Source organism: Mobula birostris, chromosome 8 (assembly GCF_030028105.1).
Source record: "Mobula birostris isolate sMobBir1 chromosome 8, sMobBir1.hap1, whole genome shotgun sequence".
Classification (NCBI taxonomy): domain Eukaryota; kingdom Metazoa; phylum Chordata; class Chondrichthyes; order Myliobatiformes; family Myliobatidae; genus Mobula; species Mobula birostris.
The window spans coordinates 96352744-96370141 of NC_092377.1; the positions used below are offsets into that span (position 1 = coordinate 96352744).

A 17398-nucleotide genomic window follows, 5' to 3' on the forward strand; every position below is an offset into this window, starting at 1 on the left:
AGAAGAAAAGCCCCTTGGCCTCCGGCAGCCTACAGGACGGTGGGGGAGATGTGCCTGGACCCTGGCCGGGGAGGCAAATTGGTCCGTGAGCGGATGAACAGAGCAACCCCAGTGCCGGCTTCAGCCCGATCTCCAGAGCATCCCTAGAGGCGGCTTCCAGCCTCCAGGCGCGCCTCAGCAAGCCCCAAAGGCGACCCCCTCTCCCCCACTCCTGCGCCCAACCCGTAACACCATGGCAGACGTCAAAGTCAAGCAAGAAGTTCCAGATCCGGCGGCGCTGGAAAACAGGTGAAAAAATTTGCTTCTGTGTGAATAACTCACTCGGGGAGAAGCTGGCACCCATTAATGTAAAGACTTGTGGTGGCAGAGGTAGATTGGCTTATATGCAATTCGAGTAAAGTATTGTCGTGAGTAATTGCATCTTGTGACATGTCAGAGAACCCAGCAATGGTCTTCGACAGGCTTCTCTCACTAGTAGAACATAGAAACATAGAAAACCTACAGCACAATACAGGCCCTTCGGCCCGCAGAGTTGTGCCGAACATGTCCCTACCTTAGAAATTACTAGGCTTACCTATAACCCTCTATTTTACTAAGCTCCATGTACTTATCTAAATGTCTCTTAAAAGACCGTATCGTATCCGCCTCCACCACCGTTGCCGGCAGCCCATTCCACGCACTCTTCACCCTCTGAGTAAAAAATTTACTCCTGACATCTTCTCTGTATCTACTCCCCAGCACCTTAAACCTGTGTCCTCTTGTGGCAACCATTTCAGCCATGGGAAAAAGCCTCTGACTATCCACACGATCAATGCCTCTCATCATCTTACACACCTCTATCAAGTCACCTCTCATCCTCCGTCGCTCCAAGGAGAAAAGGCCGAATTCACTCAATCTATTCTCATAAGGCATGCTCTCTAATCCAGGCAACATCCTTGTCAATCTCCTCTGCACCCTTTGAGTATTCTTAATAAAACGACTTGCATTTACATTTTACACTTATGGTCTGTTTCTATGTGGGAATAGCAAAGGTTTGGCTAAAATGGTGTTAATGTAGCATTTGATACCAAGTGCCCCTCTGACAGATAAGTCCCATTAACCCACCTTTGTCTCCTTCTCCCAGTGGCCACACATTTTAATTCCACATCCCATTCCCATTCTGATATGTCTATCCACAGCCTCCTCTACTGTAAAGATGAAGCCACACTCAGGTTGGAGGAACAACACCTTATATTCTGTCTGGGTAGCCTCCAATCTGATGGCATGAACATTGACTTCTCAAACTTCCGCTAATGCCCCACTTCCCCCCGTACCCCATCCGTTATTTATTTATATACACACAGTCTTTCTCTCACTCTCCTTTTTGTTCCTCTGACTATATCCCTTGCCCATCCTCTGGGTTCCCCCCTCCCCTTTCCTGCTCCCTGGGCCTCCTGTCCCATGATCCTCTCATATCCCTTTTGCCAATCACCTGTCCAGCTCTTGGCTCCATCCCTCCCCCTCCTGTCTTCTCCTATCATTTTGGATCTCCCCCTCCCCCTCCAACTTTCAAATCTCTTACTCACTCTTCCTTCAGTTAGTCCTGATGAACGGTCTTAGCCCGAAACGTCAACTGTACCTCTTCCTAGAGATGCTGCCCGGCCTGCTGCGTTCACCAGCAACTTTGATGTGTGTTGCTTGAATTTCCAGCATCTGCAGAATTCCTCGTGTTTTGTCTCCTTATAGTTGAGTAAAACTCCATTACAAAGTGTGTGACACTTTGATGCTGATCTCGTCGATTCTCTGGACTACTGCATATTATTGTTACTAGTAACTCAAAACGCACATAATCCAAAGCAACGCACTGCAAGATGCTGGAGGAACTCGGCAGGTCAGGCACCATCTATGAACAGTTGGCGTTTCAGGCTGAGTCCCTTTAGGATACATATAATTCACTTTTTTAGTCCTGACAAGTTTCCTGTGAATTTCAAGGGAGTGCAGAATCCAGAGCCTGGTATGTCCAAGGGGACGGAGGAATTGGCACTTGGTGAGCCCAGTGCTGAACCATCATGATTCCTGATTATTGGGAATTGAAAGTCTGCTCTTTGGTTTGTAGATGTGTCCTGTTCAGAGTTGATCCAACATTGGTCCCGTTCGAATTTCCTGTACGTATTTGACGAATTATTACTGGCCCTCTAACTGGCATAGATTGTGGACAGATGGGATCTGTTTCCCAGGGTTGAAATGTATAATACCAGAGGGCATGCATTTAAGGTGAGAAGGGGCAAGTTCAAAGGAGATGTGAGGGGTAAGCCTTTTGTTTTACACAGGTTGGCGTGTAACTGGAATGTGCTGCCTGGGGTGGTGGTAGAGGCGGATACATTTGGGACTATTAAAGAGACGTTTAGATAGGCACATGAATGTGAGAAAAATGGAAGGATATGGACATTGTATAAGCAGGAGGGATTAGTTTAGTTGACCATTTGATTAATTTAATTGGTTCGGCACAATAGTGTTGGCCAAAGAGCCTGTTCCTGTACTGTTCTATCTCTGTTTTCTTCCTATTTTTGCCATGTACTGTAAACTGACTACTTTCCATCATGTGAGTTTGTGATGGTTCAGTATTGACTGGTTTTGTTACAATTTCCAAAGCACATCTAACGACGCCTTGACATTTGGATGAGAATGAATCCTCCTGTCTGATTATTTTTTCTCTAATCTCTCCTCACCCAGGATTTTAGAACTGTGCCAGCAGTTTCCACAAGGAATCACCGACCAGGTTATTCAGAATGACATGCCGCAGGTGGAGCCACAGAAGAGAGCGATGGTTATCAACAGGCTTCTCTCAATAGTAGGTCACTTAATGTTTGTAACACAGCATCTTGTGTTTCTGTTTTGCATTTGCAACCTCGGGCCTCTCAGTTGGTAAGGTGATTTTGAACTGTAGAGTTGCAGCCAGCTGGTATTCAGCAAGGCATCGCAAACAGCAACAGTGTTGATAACTGTACAAACAGGTGCTGCTTAGGAATGAATGGAGCCATGGATTCCTCCTTTTCTTCTGTGTGATCTTCACACCCACTAGAGAGGGCAGGCGTGGCTGCATTTGTATTTCATCTGAAAGATGGTGCCCCTGCGTTGGCTTGGGTATTGCACTAGGGAGTTAGCACTGATTCTGGGTTTCATTCGCTGGAGAGAAGCTTGGAACTGCATACACGTGGAAACTCTCTAGCTCGGCATCCTGGGGACCGGACTGATACTGGATCACTGAAAATCTGCAACCCCCCCCCCCACCCCCCCCCGCCGCCCTGCAAGGAGCTGATACCCATTTCTACAATCCCACCACAACCACTCGTTTAATGTTTATAATTGTGTCCGGCTGTTTTTCTGCTGTTGTTACCTCCAGCGGAATATTGGGAAATCGGGAAGACGTACACTATTGTCCATGGTACAAGTATCACCCTTCTTCCTTGATTACTGGTAAATTTGATGTTGCATGTGATAACAGCAATCATCAGTAAGACTGTTTCCTTTTAGGTAATAGGGTATGACTCTGGCACTAACTTAGCTCTTCTGCTGAAATCCTCATCCGTATCTTTTAACCATTTTTTTTAAGATTCCAATATTTTCCCTGCTAGCCTTCTCTCCATTAGCCCAAAGTAATCCAAAACCCTCTCTGCAGATTGTGCCAATTCCTGTTCATCCACCACACTCTGCTTATTCTGCTGGTTTCCATTTGGGCATCTCAATGCCCCCAACTTTTCCCATCTCTAATGCCCCCCAGCCCTGCAAGTAGAGAACGACTTTCAATTCTGATCTCTTGAACGTACCTGATTTTAGTAATTGCAACTTTAGCACTCTGTAAATCTCTGCATCTCCTCAAAGCTTTAGATGTGCATCCTAACATGCTCATGCCGATCACCGTGTGGTGTGGAAACCGCACCAGGACAGGCGACAGGAGGACTCCACGACCGGTGGTTAAATGGCCCACTGGCACCAGCCTGCCCACCATCAAGGACATATATACAGAAAGGTTCCGGAAAAAGGCCAGCAACATCGTGAAGGATTCCACCCACCTTGCTCGTGGACTGCCCGTCCCACTCCCATCGGGGAGGAGGCTACCTAACATCCACGCCAGGACCACTGGACTCAGAAACAGTCGCTCCCCCCAGTCGTCAGACTGATCAAACCTCCATCCCACCACCGCAACGTACACATCACCGAGCGTCACGTCACCTGCATACAATCAGTCTCTGTACAGAGCAGTTACTTGTACACTGTTTTTATAGGATTCCCGTTGTAATTGTAATTATTGTGTTTGTTTTGTTTCTTAAGCTTACTGTGTTTTTATGCTTAAACTTGTATAATGAAGAATGACAATAAAAAACTTGAATTTTAAATTAAATGCTTCTTGTATAATATTAAGTTCTAAGAAGCATTTTATTATTGTGTGTGTGTGTATGTGTATGTGTGTATGTATGTGTATGTATATGTATGTGTGTGTATATATATATATGTACCCGTATGAAGTACATATATGAAGTTCTAAGAAGCATTTTATTACTATACAGGTTCCCCCGCCATCCGAAGGTAGAGCGTTCCTACGAAACGGTTCGTAAGCCGGAATGTCGTAAAGCGAAGAAGCAATTACCATTTATTTATACGGGAAAATTTTGTGAGCATTTGCAGACCCAAAAATAACCTACCAAATCATGCCAAATAACACGTAAAATCTAAAATAACAGTAACATACAGTAAAAGCAGGAATGATATGATAAATACACAGCTTATATAAAGTAGAAACACTTTTCCACAATCATCGCCTGAACTGTTCTCCATAGTGAAAATCTCACACAAGCGCCATCGGCAAAAACACACGCAAGCGCTCTCCAGTAACCTTTAAGCTATGAAGCTGCCAAGTCATACCAAATAACAGGTAAAAATATACAGCCGATATAAAGTAGAAATAATGTGTGTACTGTGTAGTATCACTTACCGGAATTGGGAAAGCACGGAGCACACTGATGGTGGTGTGTTAGACTGAATCGTCAGAGTTTGGGTGGTGCAGTGGCCCCCACCCTCCAGGCCGCTGAGCGATACATTACTGCGAAGCATGCAGAGGTCCAGCGGTAGCCGGGATGCATCCAGCACGTCTTTAAGAAAAAAGCCGAAATAAACATGCTAATTAATTAGGTGCCGCCTGACACGTAATTGGCAGCCCAGATCAGTGCCGATTGCTGATTGCGTCGCCTCTGATCTCAGCTGACAATTACGTGTCGGGTGGCACCTAATTAATTAGCATATTTATTTCAGCTTTTTTCTTAAAGATGTGCTGTGTGCCTCCCGGCTACTGCATTCTCCGCGAATTGATATCTGTCCGCGGCCTGGGTGTTAGGGTGGTGGGACACTGGGGTATCATCTCATTGTCGTCTGTTTCCATTAGAGCAGGCAGCTCATCTTCTCCTATGACTGCCCGTCTCGATGTCGAAGGTCGAGGTTCGTCGTCTGCTGTGGCTGATGTGGAAGGCTTGCTTGACTGCTGAGCCTCGCACATTTTTATATCATACGGTTCTTTGTAAGCACTCAAACCATCCTGCAAATATCCCCTAAACCAATGTACTCTTTCAAAATTAAAGTCATACTTTATCATTACCTATTCAGTTTCGATTGTTATCCTTTCCTCTTCCAATTGCATCAGCTCTTCATCTATCAGTTCTTGGTCATGGGATGCCAAAACCTCTTCAACATCATCTTTGTCAACTTCCACAAGCCAAGCTCACTTAGTCCTTACTTCATTCACCACGATCGGAGCGCTTAATTATGTCTAGTTTTACGCTAAGTGTAACACCCTTATGAGCTCTTTTAGGCTTTTCCGATACCATAGAACTCACCTTGCAAACGGCTGCTCACAGGCTCGTGTTTAAGCAATGCTGGGGAGAATGCTGTTTCGAATCCGGGGGAGAGCGGCTGCTCGGGGCACGCGGCGCACTGCCTTTTTCATAACTGAAAACACCTTCTGTTAGCGAAAACAGGGTACTAATGTAGGACTTTCGTAACAGTGAGTTTCGTAAAGTGAACGTTCGAAAAGCGGGGGACACGTGTGTGTGTGTGTGTGTGTGTGTGTGTGTGTGTGTGTGTGTGTGTGTGTGTGTGTGTATGTGTGTATATTGATGTATGAAGTACATATATGAAGTTCTAAGAAGCATTTTATTACTAATATTTGTAAAATCTGTGCGGTCTTTGAGACAAACCTCTGGTAACACTCCTGGGAAGCAGCTCAGAATGTTCTATTGCACTTTGTAAATACATGCGTTGTTGAAAGTTTCTGGCCTTTGTAGTTAAGCACTGTGCTTCCAGATGCCGAATCCAATACTGGAGTGCAGTACATTTCAAATCAATTGTGTGATGGCTCTTCTTTGTTTTTGAAGCCTTAATCTGTCTGGTACGGTTAGGTGGGTTAAGGAATAGGGTATGCAGAAATACTTCGTCATTTAGTTTGAAGAGCACGATTTGCCAATAGCATGTGAGATCGGTAATGTTTGCTGAAAACTTTAGTTATATTGCTGTAGTTTTGAAATGTTGATCACTTTTTAAGTGAGGAGGCTGACAAAGTAACTGTTGCTGAATCATTTCAGGGCCAGCTAGATCTGCTGAGGGGCACTGCTGGTCTCCTTTACCGCATCAAAGATTCCCAGTCTGCAAGGTGAGACCTTTCCCATTTAATCTCAAGGAACAGGAAAGCGCCAGCTTTGTGTCACTTGCATTTAGACTTTTCTATAGTGGAGCACATACATATACAGCAGGAAGCCATTCCAGCCTTTGGTCTTGCTCGACGGTTCTGACAGATTATGATTGATGCATCTCTTGACTCAATTATTTTGCCTTGTGAACAATGTTGGCAATGTTCTTTTTCATTTATTCTCGTTCCATGATCTGGGCATTGCTGGCCTTTTGCCTATCCCTAATTGCCCTCAGTATGGTGGATGCCTTTCAAGGGCATTAAAGTCACCCTCGTGGTGGGCAGGATATAGTCCAGACTGGGGAAGAGTGGCTCATTTCCTCCCGTGAAGGACCAGTGAACAAGGTGGGATTTTGCTGCAGTTCTGTCATGGTGGGATTTGAATTTGGGCTCTGGATTGTCAATCCCAGTCCCTGCACCACTGGTCCAATAACTTAACCAATGTGCCGTTGTTCTACCCTTTGTTACATAGAACACTACATGCTCCTCGGCCCATAATGTTGTGCTGACCCTATAACCTACATCTAAAATCATCTAACCCTTCCCTCCCACATAAACCCTCCATTTTTCTATCATCCATGTGCCTATCTAAGAGCTTCTTAAATGTCCCTAATGTATCTGTCTCGACCACCACCCCTGGCAGAACATTCCACACACCCACCACCCCTGTCATCCCCCTATACTTTCCTCCAATCGCCTTATAATTATGCCCCCTTGTATTAGCCATTTCTGCCTTGGGAATAAGTTTCTGGCTGTCCACTCAATCTCTGCCTCTTATCATCTTGTACACCTGATCACCTCTCATCCTTCTTTGCCCCTAGCTTTCTCAAACAAATCTGCATGCATGCAAGGATAGTTAGAGGTGGGGGGGGGGTGAGGTGAGATATTGTTAATCAGTTTTTTCCTTGCTTCACCGATACAGGGTTAAAAGGGAAAATTTAGGATAGATACCATAAAGAATGTCATTGTATGGATTGAAAAACACAGTTAAATGTCTGATGATCTAAATGTTCTGTGTTCTTTGTTCTGTGAATTGGCAGAATGAAATTTGGGGCCAACTGCTGGTTCTATTTAACTGCTGGCCTATGAATGGAATGAGCTGTTCAGTTGGTACTCAGGAATCACTAAGTTCAGTGGTTTTTTTCCAGAAAAAATTGCTGCCCTCAGTAAATAGTTTCTGTTCCTATTGTACACCGAAGTAGTTCTGTTTTTTTTTTGATGGCAACTCTAGTGCAGTGGTCCCCAACCACCGGACTGCAAGGAAATGATATGATTTGGCGATATGAAACGACATGAGTCAGCTGCACCTTTCCTCATTCCCTGTCACGCACTGTTGAACTTGAACACCCCCCCCCCCCCCCCAGCTGGCCAGTCCGCAAGAATATCGTCAATATTAAACTGGTCCACGGTGCGCAAAAGGTTGGGGACCCCTGCTCTGGTGAACACCAGACCTTTGAAAGGTTACCTTTATTTGTCACATTGAAACATATGGCAAAATGCATCATTTGCATCAAATCAAATCGGAAGATTTTGCTGGGTAGCCCACAAGTGTCACCACGCTTCCGGAGCCAATACACCCACATCCGGTCCAAGCTCATAACTTCAGAATGTGGGAGGAAACCAGAGCACGGAGAGGAAATCCACACGATCACTGGGAGAACGTACAAACTCCTTATAGACAGCGGCAGGAATTGCACTCTGATTGCTGATCACTGGCACTGTAAAGTGATGTGCTAACCACTACACTACCGTACCTTTTAAACACCTTGAATTCTGTGCCTGTGTCTGAGGAAATCCCTCCACTGCCTTTACCAGCTGGGAACCAAACCCTTTGTCCAACAAGTCCATGCCGATTTTCAAGCCACCCTATTTTAGTCAACGCATGTTCCTCACCAGACTGCTTTTCAGACAGGCACACTTCGTTTTCTCAAGTACGTGGACCCCAATCCCCCTCTGTCACAGGTCCTCCTTGCTTCCCCATACCACTTTTCACAGGGATTCCCCAGTGATTATGATTCCTTTTCAATTGTAGCATTGTGGCTGCGTTTACAATATAAATTACCATGAACTCTCAAAATACTTGTTGCTCTCTGCCCTCCTATCTTACTCAGATCTAGAACCCACAGCTGGTATCAAGTGCTTTGCAGTTCAACCTGTTGTTTCTTTAAAACAAAAAAAGCAGATCAAATGTTGTGTCAGTCCTGGATTTGTGGCACAGAATAGTGATGTGGCAATCTGAGGATTACTGAACCTTTTTGTTTTGGAGGACTTTTACTCTTAAATGCATGCTATAATTAAATTTTTTTTTGTTGAATCAGCAAGATGAAGGGATCGGACAACCAGGAGAAGCTGGTTTATCAAATCATTGAAGACGCTGGGAATAAAGGTACAGTAACATCTTCAAATTGACGACCAGCTAGGTAAAATCCCAAAGGGGCCACAGTCCGCTGTCGTCGGGAAACTTCCTCCAGCTGAGTATTGCATGTGGGGAGCCCGGCTCCCCGAGATCAAGACCCAAGGGCACTGGCCTCGAAGGTTTTCCGCTGGGATATCATTCTTCCACTTCTCTATAGGACCTCCCTGGGTTACAAGCACCTGGCCTATGGACAGCTTGTACGCACGATCGGGGCTTTGAGTAACGAGTGAGATGGATTTTCCAGCTGCTGTGAGGTTACAGGCATCTTCTGCTGGGTGGGCATGCGACATTTCGGTAATGCCTTCTCTTCCCACTCATCCTCTCCTTCCTCCCCACCAGCCCATTTCTCTCCCCCCACCACATACACACCCTGAGTCATTGAGTAACATAAATGTACAGAACAGAAGCAGGCTCTTTGACCCATCTAGTCCATGCAGAAATCATTTAAACTGCGTATCTCCATTGACCTGCACCGGGACAATAGCCCTCCATATCCCTACTATCCAAACTCCTCTTAAATGTTGAAATTGAGCTTGTATGCAGCTCATTCCACACTCTCATGACCTTCTGGGTGAAGTTTCACCTCATGTTTCCCTTAAACTTCTCACCTTTCACCCTTGACCTCTGGTTGTAGTCCCACCCAATCTCAGTGGGGAAAGCCTACTTGAATTTACCCTATCTATATCCCACATAATTTTGTATACCTCTATCAAATCTCCCCTCATTCTCCTACATTCTGAAGAGTACAATCCTAATCTATTCAATCCTTCCTTTTAACTCAGGTCCTCCAGACCCAGAAACATTCTTATAATTTTTCTCTGTACTCTTTCAACCTGATTTACATCTTTCCTGTAGGTAGGAACTGCATACAATACTCCAATTTAGGCCTCACCAATGGCTGATACAACTTCAGCATAATATCCCATCTCCTGTAAATACATGGATTTTTGAAGGCCAATGTGCCAAAAGGTTTATGAGACTATCTACCTGTGACGCCACTTTCAATGAATTATGGACCTGTATTCCAAGATCCCTTTGTTCTTCCACACTCCTCAGTGCCCTACTGTTCACTGTGTAAGACTTACACTGGTTGGTCCTACTGAAGTGCAAAACCTCGCACATGAAGTTGATGCTGCTTTGTCTCAGTTCGACAAACTCTGTATCTATTTCCCGAGTAAATACAGATGCAAAGAATTCATTTAAGATCTCTCCCATCAGTTTTGGCTCTACACATGGATTACCGTTCTGGTCTTCCAGAGGATCAATTTTGTCCCTTGCAATCCTTTGCTCTTAACGTATCTGTAGAATCCCTGAGGATTCTCTTTCACCTTGTCTGCTAGAGTAACTTCGTGCCTTCTTTTAGCCCTCCCCTGATTTCTTTCTTGGGTGTTCTCTTGCATTTTTTGCACTTCATAAGCACCTCATTTATTCCTACTTGCCTATACCTGCTATGCACCTCCTTTTTTCTCTTAACCAGGGCATCAATAACTCTTGAAAACCAAGGTTTCACACACTTGTCATCTTTACCTTTTATCTGACAGGCACCTACAAGCGTGGTACTCTCAAAATTTCACTTTTGAAGCCCTCTCACATTTCAAGTATACTTTTGCCAGAAAACAGCCGATCCAAACTTGCCAGATCATTTCTGATACCATCAAAATTGACCTTTCTCCAGTTTAGAATCTCAACCTGTAGACCAGACCAATCTTTTTGCATATTTACTTTGAAACTAATGGCATTATATTCACGGGATGCAAAGTGATCCCCTCCACAAACTTCTGTCACTTGTCTCATTCCTCAAAAGCAGATCCAGTATCACATGCTCTTTCGTTGGGACTTCTATGTAGTGACGAAGGAATGTTTCCTGAAAACATTTGACAAACTCTATCCCATTCAGTCCTTTTACAGCTTGGGATTTCCAGCCAAAATGTGGAAATTTAAAATCACCTACTATAACAACCTTACGTTTCTTTCAACGGTCTGTGATCCCTTTACAGATCTGTCCTCTAAATCCCTAGGACTGTTGGGTGAATGTAGCCCTATTAACGTGGCCTTATTTCTCAGTCCCGCCTATAATGCCTCACTATTTGAGTTCTCCAGTCTGTCCTGATGGCCGCTGCCCTGACATTTTCCCTGACTAGTAACGCCACCCCTCCCCCTTTAATCCCTCCCACTCTGTCATGAAGAAAACAACGGAACCTTGGAATATTGAGCTGCCAGTCCTGCCCCTCCTGCAACCAAGTCTCACTAATGGCTACAACGTCATAATTCCTGTTGCTGATCCATGCCCCAAGCTCATCTGCCTTTTTACGATGCTTCTTGCACAGCTCAGGACTCCAGTCACACCATGCTCAATCTTTTGGTTCCTGTCTTTGAGGGCTTACCAATATCTGTCTCCACAACCTCTCCACTAACTGTTCTGGCGCTCTGGTTCCCATCCCCCAGCTACTCTAGTTTAAACCCCACATGCAGCTTTAACAAACCTTCTTGCTGGGATATTCGTGCCCTTCCAGTCCAGGTGCAAACCGTCTCTTCTGTGCTGGTCCCACCTTCCCTGGAAGAGAGCCCAATGATCTAAAACTCTTATGCTCTCCCTTCTACACCAACTCCTTAGCCATGTATTAAACTGTATAATCTTCATATTTCTGGCCTCACTAGCACTTGGCATGGGTAGCAATCCTGAGATCACAACCCTGAAGGTCCCGCCCTTTAGCTTAGCTATGGCAGGTGAGCAGAGCTAGGAGCACTGAGCAGACTTGCTCGCTCCCTCACTGAAACAGTGAGGTCAGCTGGTGGCCACTCTCCTTCCATCTGCTCATTCTGCTGTCACAGCTGTTTCTGTGACCCTCTCCTACCCACAGTGTATCTGTGCTTGTTTTGCAAACACCCCTCAGGAATGCAAGCCTGTTGTAACCTAAGGAATGTACCCGGGAGAACAACTGTAAGGCGCTTTAGAATAGTCCCACTGCAGATTACACCTGTCTCCCACTTACGATGGTTTTAAAAAGAATGGAGGGAATGGTTCAAGATATCATCTCTTTGATCTGCCTCGCCCTTTTCAAACTTACTATTCCAATTTCAGACTGTGCATTTTCATTTGTTGCGGTTGGGAGCCAAACTAAGTGCTTCCAGTATTGTTGCTTTTGTTTTGGGTATTAGAAAAGCTGAGCAGTTCAAGCAGGAAAGAGAAATGGTCAATGGTTTGTGTCTGCAACCCTTCACCAGGACCAGACAAAGAGGGGCACAAGTTAGTTTTCACTAAGTGATGGTAAGGCTCTGTAGAATTGAGGGAGAATTTTTAATAGGATAAATCGAGACTCAAAACACTGCAAATACTATAATCTGGAGAAGAATGAACTGCTGGAGGAAATCAGCAGATCAGGCAGCATCTGTGAAGGCAGAGGGATGATGGCTTCAGGTCTGAGTGTGTGAAGGAGTGATGGCCAGTGTGAGAGGCAGGGGTGGCAGGTGTATAGATGGAACCAGGTGAAGTGGGGCTGGTTGATAGGCAGATTGAGTTAGGTGGCACAAGGGGTGGTGGTAGAGGCAGCTGGAAGGCTGTTATGTGGAGACAAAAGGAAACTGGAGATTCTGGAATCTGATGAGGAACCAGACAGCCTGGGTGGATCAAGAGAGAAAAGAACATGGGTTGCATGTTACCAGATTAGTTAAAATGGCTGAGCAACAGACACAAAATGCTGGAGGAACTCAGCAAGTCAGATAGCATCTACGGAGAGGAATAAACAGCAGGATTTTTTATTTCCCTGCACAGATGCTGCCTGACCTGCTAACTTCCTTCGGTATTGTGCATGTGTTGCTCAAAGTTTCCAGCAAAATTTCTTGTGTCCATGTAGTTGGTGGCAGTTAGCAGCTCATTAAGTTACTAGACCTGTGTAATGAGTTGTTAATGGTCAGGTGTAGGGACCTGCCCAGCATAGCTTTGTGCTCCTTGCTGAACAAATATTCTATTTGGAGGTTGCAGACACTTCAGCCTCTGTGTACCATTGAAGAGAGGATGAGTTATTGAACTGGTGCCTAGGGTGTCAATCACATAGCTGCTTTGTGCAGGACGTCACTGACTGTTCATGGGATATGCTCTATAGCTGTCCTGATATCCGTTTTGGATCCAGAAAGTTTTGGCTGAACTGATCTCCTGCGGCATTGCTGATGATTATCAAGACTCAAGTTTATTTATCTTGTGTACATTGAAACATACAGTGAGAAGTGCTTTTTGCATTCATAACCAACACACCCAAGGGTGTGCTGGGGCAGCCCCCAAGTGTCAGCGCACATTCTGGCGCCAACATGGCATGCCCACAATGCTCAGCAGAACGACAGCAAGACAAGCCCTGGTTCCTCCAACACACTCAGTCCTCTAATCCCTAGAAGGCTATCTTCTTTGGTCTCCAGGCTCCATCGCATTCAGGCTCTCAGACACTGGTTCTTCAACTTCCCCAGCGAACTTGCAGAGATTTGCTGACCAGGGCTCCACTCAGGGTCCTTGACTTCCGTACTCCTTAATCGACCTCCATCAACCCCAGGACCGCTGATCATCAAACTCCAGGTCTTGAATGTTGGACTCGCAGATGCCGGGATCTGAACACTAGGCCTTGAGCTCCAGTCCCACTGATTCACGAACGTGGGGTTATCGGACCTCGCTGCTTTTGCCCGCACAGATCTCCAACTCCAGAGCTCACCGCCAACTCGCTGACCTGGTTTTTGTTGGAGATGTCATTTAATGGCAAATAATATTAAACATCCTGACTGATCCTTGGGCCATAATTGTTCAAAGTACAAAGGGGCTTTCAGGATGGCAGAGAGAACCTCGAAGCATGCATCAGCAGCAGAGGCGCAGAGAAAGGGGTAGAACACCTCACAAACCACCAGCCCCATCATTCACCACCTCGTGCATCTGTGAAAGACTGTGGTTCCCATCTTAACCACATTGGCCATCATGGAATCCTCAAAGCTGTCATTGAAATAAGTCACCCTTGATCCCGAGGAGCTGCTGAGGAAGAGGTGGAAGAACACTGAATGTTGACAATGTGTTTATAAACCACTTCATTGTGTACTGGAATAGAACATGTTAGCAAACGTCTGTACTTCCGGTCTTTTATAGCAGGAAAGTCTTTGATGAAGCACCTGAAGGGGGTTGGGCCCAGGCCTGAGGAGGAGATGATTGAGTTTCGGCAATCACAAGCATTATCTAATTTCAGTGCAGAATCTCACCCCTGTAATCCCTTGACCATGGTCAGAAGTTGCACTGATGTCGAACCCAATCACTTTCACCTTACTTGGAATCCTATTTATATTTTCTCTCTGCATTAAGGTCTGCAGCTGGGTGATTCTCCTAGCCTTGAGCTCACTGCGTGTCCGCAGGTTGTTGGTGTGTAGTGATAGCTTTTTAGCACTTTAAATGAACCATTCCGACAAAGGATTGAGGACAGTCTGATGGTGTGCAGAAGTTGTTTGGAATGGATTGTGCCTGGTTTGTGTGGAAGTGACATACCTGAGAGACTTTCCATGTTGTCAGATGTTGTAGTTGTGTTGGCTCAGAGTATGGCTAATTCTACAGGCAGGACAAGTGTTCAGCACAGAAATTGGGACTTTGTCAGGGCACGGCTGTGTCCAGCACACTTGGCCACATGGGATAAATAGAATTGGCTGCAATCTGACCTTGCAGGGTGAGAGCAATGTTCTCTGCGGTTATTGTGGAGTTGCCTTGCCATGTTAACTGAGTTGTTTGTCCATCACCATTCCTGGGATTTCTAAGCACCAATTTGATTTTATTCCAATACTGCTTCCACTATTTTAGTGTTAGGTTGGCACTTTATTTGGGTATTCTGCTCCCACAGAAGCTCACTGGTGTCCTGAGTTGATGATGCTGGTAGAGTTGGGGTTATGTGAGATCACGTGGCTATGGATTGTGGGGGAGTGTAGCTCAGCTCCATGACAGCCTGCCGTTTCCTACGGAAGCCCAGTTTAGAGCTGCTCAGCTCTACCGTTCCCACACTTGTGCACTGATCTTGCAGTGTCATGGTCATCTTTTAGCGTGATGCCAATTAATGCAACCACTAAGAGCCATTCCCAACCTGGGGTCCACGAAGCCTTGTTTGGGAACCCGCATGCCAAGAGGTCCTCTTGCTCAAGTCTTTCCAGCGGGTCTTGAACTCACGTCTCTGATACTGTTATTGCTAAAGATACGGTTAATACCTTTTAAGAATTCATAACATGTCTAATGATAAAATACCTTTGATCTAAAATGGCAATGCTGAAAAATTACAAAGTGCTTAAAATCATATCTTCAGCCCAGTAATAAAAATGTTTATTTTGTAGGTATATGGAGCAGAGATATTCGATACAAAAGCAACCTTCCTCTAACGGAGATCAACAAAATTTTGAAGAACATGGAAAGCAAAAAACTAATAAAAGCTGTGAAGTCTGTTGCTGTGAGTATATTAGTCCGGGTTTTGATAAAATACTCTCCACCTTACCATCCCTCTCTGAGATCTCTCAACATGTAAAGAAGGCATGATTTGACTGCACAGTGCAGCACTCTTAGATATTTTTAGATTATGGGCTCGGGTCTGTGCTTACATGTTTCAATTAAGGCAACACACACAAAATGCGGGAGAAACTCAGCAGGTCAGACAGTATCTGTGGAAATGAACAAACAATTGACGTTTCAGGCCCTTCCTCAGCACTGAAGTTTGCATGGTCACCTTCAAACTGAGTGTTTTCATTCAGTATAATAAAAAATGGAATTACCTTTAATCAGTTTATACTTAACACATACACTCAGTGGTCAGTTTATTAGGTACAGCTGTACACCTGCTCGTTAATACAAATATCTAATCAGCCAACTCAATACATAAAAGCATGCGGACATGGTCAAGAGGTTCAGTTGTTGTTCAGACCAAATATCAGAATAGGGATGAGATGTGATCCAAGTGACTTTGACCGTGGAACTATTGTTGGTGCCAGATGGGGTGATTTGAGCATCTCACAAATTGCTGATCTCCTGGGGTTTTCACAGTCTCTAGACCTTACAGAGAAAGGTGTGAAAAACAAAAACACCCAGTGAGCGGCAGTTCTGTGGGTGAAAACGCCTTGTTATTGAGAGAGGTCGGAGGAGAATGGCCAGACTAGGTTAAGCTGACAGGAAGGTGACAGTAACTCAAATAACCATGAGTTACAACAGTGGTGTGCAGAGGAGCATCTCTGAACGCACAAGTGGATGGGCTACAGCAGCAGAAGATGACAAACATACACGCAGTGGCCACTTTTAAGCACAGGAAATACCTGATAAACTGGCCATTGAGTGTATGAAACTTCCAGTGACTTTTGTGAAAGCAATACAACTCCAGAAATTCAAAGTACAGAAACAACCCATTGCTCTGTATTAATATCAATCTCATTAATCTCACTTTCCTCAAAGCCTTACATTTTACCCCAAATTCCCTTTTTTTTGAAAATTCTCTTATTAATGTTGGGGGAAATGTGAGCTATGGGGAAAGTAATTTCAATATTATTTCCAAAAATATTCCATTATGGAGGTGCATTAAAAAATATTAACACTTGTACATTGGTTAAGGTGAGAGGCAATATTTTTCTAGAGGGGATTTTGTTGTACAAACTAATGCCTGAAACACCAACTATGTTTTAAGTCTAGTCCATGATTTTCTTGATTGGTTTTGGCTGCCTGTTGAAATTGGAGAGCAGATTTTCAGATTCCCCCCCCTGCCCCGCCCCGCCCCCGAGTCGATTACTAAGATATCCTGTGCATCTGGTTGGTGATGAGCTTCACATTCTGATGTCCCAGGACACCCAGGAGCAGCGATGCAGAAGGGGAATGGGCAGCACCCTTGGTGCTAACTGAGAGATCAGAAATGTAACCCCATGTTAGTAGGTTGCGAAATTGAGTTCGGGGCAGGGCGGTGGCAGTGGGAGGGGGAAGAAAATCTTGTGATTTGTGACGGGCACCAGGTAACTGATCATAAAATCCACCGAATTATTTCAGCTGTTTACCTTGGTGCCTTTCAAAAATGCAATCAGTCCACCACATAATTTGTTTTAAATTTACTAATGTCTGTGGATGTTGCTGGTAAGGCCATCAATTATTGTTGCTCCCTCTTCTCACTTATGAGGAGGTGGTGTCGAAATGCCTTCTCCAATGGCTGTTTCCTTCTGGTGAAGTTGTGTCCACAGTGCCATTAGCAAAGGAGCTCCAGCATTTAGACCTGTGACAAAGAATGGATGAAGATTTA

General features: G+C 44.9%; 2 protein-coding genes across 4 annotated transcripts in view; one reads left to right on the forward strand and one right to left on the reverse strand.

The window, feature by feature from the left end:
* polr3f (polymerase (RNA) III (DNA directed) polypeptide F) overlaps window positions 1-17398 on the forward strand; it is a 25907-nt gene continuing 8509 nt past the window's right edge. The window contains exons 1-5 of the mRNA XM_072265740.1: window positions 1-288; window positions 2713-2830; window positions 6612-6679; window positions 9034-9101; window positions 15468-15580. Coding sequence (XP_072121841.1) covers window positions 233-288; window positions 2713-2830; window positions 6612-6679; window positions 9034-9101; window positions 15468-15580 — 423 coding nt within the window. The 5' untranslated portion in view covers window positions 1-232. The remainder of the gene's footprint in view (window positions 289-2712; window positions 2831-6611; window positions 6680-9033; window positions 9102-15467; window positions 15581-17398) is intronic.
* Window positions 15435-17398, reverse strand: part of LOC140201510 (tigger transposable element-derived protein 1-like) — a 25779-nt gene continuing 23815 nt past the window's right edge. For all 3 annotated transcript variants that reach the window (XR_011886887.1, XR_011886888.1, XM_072265735.1), the window contains one exon: window positions 15435-17371. The gene's annotated coding sequence lies outside the window, so the exon portion shown is untranslated. The remainder of the gene's footprint in view (window positions 17372-17398) is intronic.